The following is a 2303-nucleotide window of genomic DNA, read 5'->3' as shown; positions in this document are numbered from 1 at the left end:
TGTGTGTGTGTGTGTGTGTGTGTGTGTGTGTGTGTGTGTGTGTGTGTGTGTGTGTGAGTATCAGTAGCTAGCTCCAGAAGCTGATATATAAAGTGCAAGTCATCAATTAATGTAGTTATCACTGTTTATATAACAACAGTTGTTTGAAATCACAGCTAAACATCAGGGATACGACTTTTTAGAGCAGCAATCTGAAAAAGAGAAAAATTATACCATTATTATTATTATTATTATCATCATCATTACAATTATTAGTATTGTTATTATTCAATATTTGATAGTTTCAGGCAAATTCTACCACACCACCTGCTACATCTCTGTGTTGCTGAGGTGTGTGAAGCTGTGAGTGTTCTTGTCTTTGTTGGTGTTGAAGGAGTGCAGACTCTTCCCAACACTGTATTGCATCAGTTTGTTTTGTTATGGGGCTTGGCTTGGGTCTTTTGTTGCATTAGCGTTTGTATTGTAAGCTGTGTGTGTAATGGAAGTTGTGGGAGTTATTTATTTTATTGAATATTTACTGTATAGAATGTGTCTTATGTTTGTGGATTGTTTTATTTGGGTTGTGCTATTGAATTGATAGTGTCTTGCACAGGATGTTCCTAGGAGGGCTATTTTGGGGACAGTGTGTAGTACTGAGGGTCCAGGTATGGCTTCTACATTTTTGTTCTTACATTTTTTTTATCATACACACAACTGCACTTATTACTGGTATTGTTTTTATCTTCATGGCCCACATCTTGAATACTTCAATTTCAAGATCTTTGTACTTTGCAGCCCCTTCTGACCAAAATACTGCCCAAAAAGAAGTGGATAAACTGTCAATATCTATTAGTAAGCAGATGTTTATTTTTACAATCCTTGATTATTATGTCTGGGAAATTAGCTTTGATTTCTTTGTCAATTTGAACATGCATATCTAAGACAATTGTGGCCTGATCACTGCCATGTACCTTGCTTGGCACATGTTTAAGGTGGTGGATAAGAGAATTAGGAACAAAATGTTTTGTACTACTGTTTAATTATATTCCTTAATGTTTACAGTTCAAATCATGTTGGAGTCAACTTTGACTTTCATCTTTCTGGAGTTGAAAAAAATTAATTCCACTCAAGTATTGAAGTGTGGTCAATTCAGTCAACTACACTTCCCATCCAAAATCCATGGCATTCTTCTAAAGTTAGAAATTACTGTCATTATCTTTTGCTTCTTTTTTTTATATGCAAGATCAAATTGCACAGCAGGCTAACTGCAATATAGTTATTTTAATTGGCCCTATTATATTACTGGTGTTGATTAGCTCACAATAAAAACAAAATAGTGATTCAACATCAATAGGATTTGAACTCATAACCTGAGGTCAAGGAACATTTAGTCTATCTACTTTATTTGTTCACCTGATTTGTAAGTAACTAGATGGCAAACCAATTTACTGCAATTTGTGTTTAAAATGATTACATCATTTGCATCACAGAACTCCAAAGACTGATATTTCCACATTCCATTCACCATATCCATAAGCCACCCTGTATAATGAAGTAGTCATTATAGTGTTACCTTACATACCTATTAAGGTCATCAACCATAATAACAAGGTCACTGTCATCTGTTACCAAGCTAGTTTGAAAAAAGGGTCTTACAGAAATGGTCCATTCGCTTCTCAGTCAGTCATGATTGTTGTTCAAATACAGAGACAATTAATGTTGCTATGCTGCCCATGACTAGTCTAAGCTTAATTATACTGTCACATATTCTGACAACCTCGTTAATTTATCTCTCCATTTCTCTACTAACAAAATGTCCACTCCATGCACCCCAGCTGTTACTCAAAAGAATCTGCAGCTGTGTTCTTTGCCCATGAGGAGTCTACTTGAGGTTCCTTTCCATCCTATCTCTTGCACACAGCATATATCTACTTGCCTCTGTTCAAACACCTCTATGATCTCCTCAGGTCTACTTTGCATCACAACATTGATAGTGACAGTCCTAAGAGAGTATTTCCAGTGGTAAATGGTGGTGGAATGAAAATCAGAAGAGTACACACAAACCACCCGGACATGTTCTGTAGCTGGTGTAAAAATAAATATAATTCACAGTTAAAAACATATCTAAACTTACCTCTTTCTCAACAAGTTTCTTCTTTGTCATCATAACATGTGCCTTCTGTATGTCTCCTTTCTTGGCTAAAACTTGAGCTTCAACAGCATAAGATTTCATGTCATTCTCTATGTGTGCAATATAGGCTGTAACATAACATAATATAGATTTATGTGTGTATATGTTAAATATATATATATATATATATATA

At 35.0% G+C, this 2303-nt stretch overlaps 1 protein-coding gene across 1 annotated transcript in view; it reads right to left on the bottom strand.

Moving 5' to 3' along the window:
* Positions 1–6: 6 nt before the first annotated feature.
* The window catches only part of LOC106872411 (coiled-coil and C2 domain-containing protein 1-like), a 65216-nt gene continuing 62919 nt past the window's right edge, over positions 7–2303 (bottom strand). Inside the window, exons 28-29 of the mRNA XM_014919407.2 lie at positions 2114–2238; positions 7–191 (exon numbers count right to left, since the gene is read on the bottom strand). Coding sequence (XP_014774893.1) covers positions 156–191; positions 2114–2238 — 161 coding nt within the window. The 3' untranslated portion in view covers positions 7–155. The remainder of the gene's footprint in view (positions 192–2113; positions 2239–2303) is intronic.

This window comes from Octopus bimaculoides, chromosome 8 (genome assembly GCF_001194135.2).
Source record: "Octopus bimaculoides isolate UCB-OBI-ISO-001 chromosome 8, ASM119413v2, whole genome shotgun sequence".
Lineage (NCBI taxonomy): Eukaryota > Metazoa > Mollusca > Cephalopoda > Octopoda > Octopodidae > Octopus > Octopus bimaculoides.
This window is presented reverse-complemented; position numbering and strand designations above follow the sequence as displayed.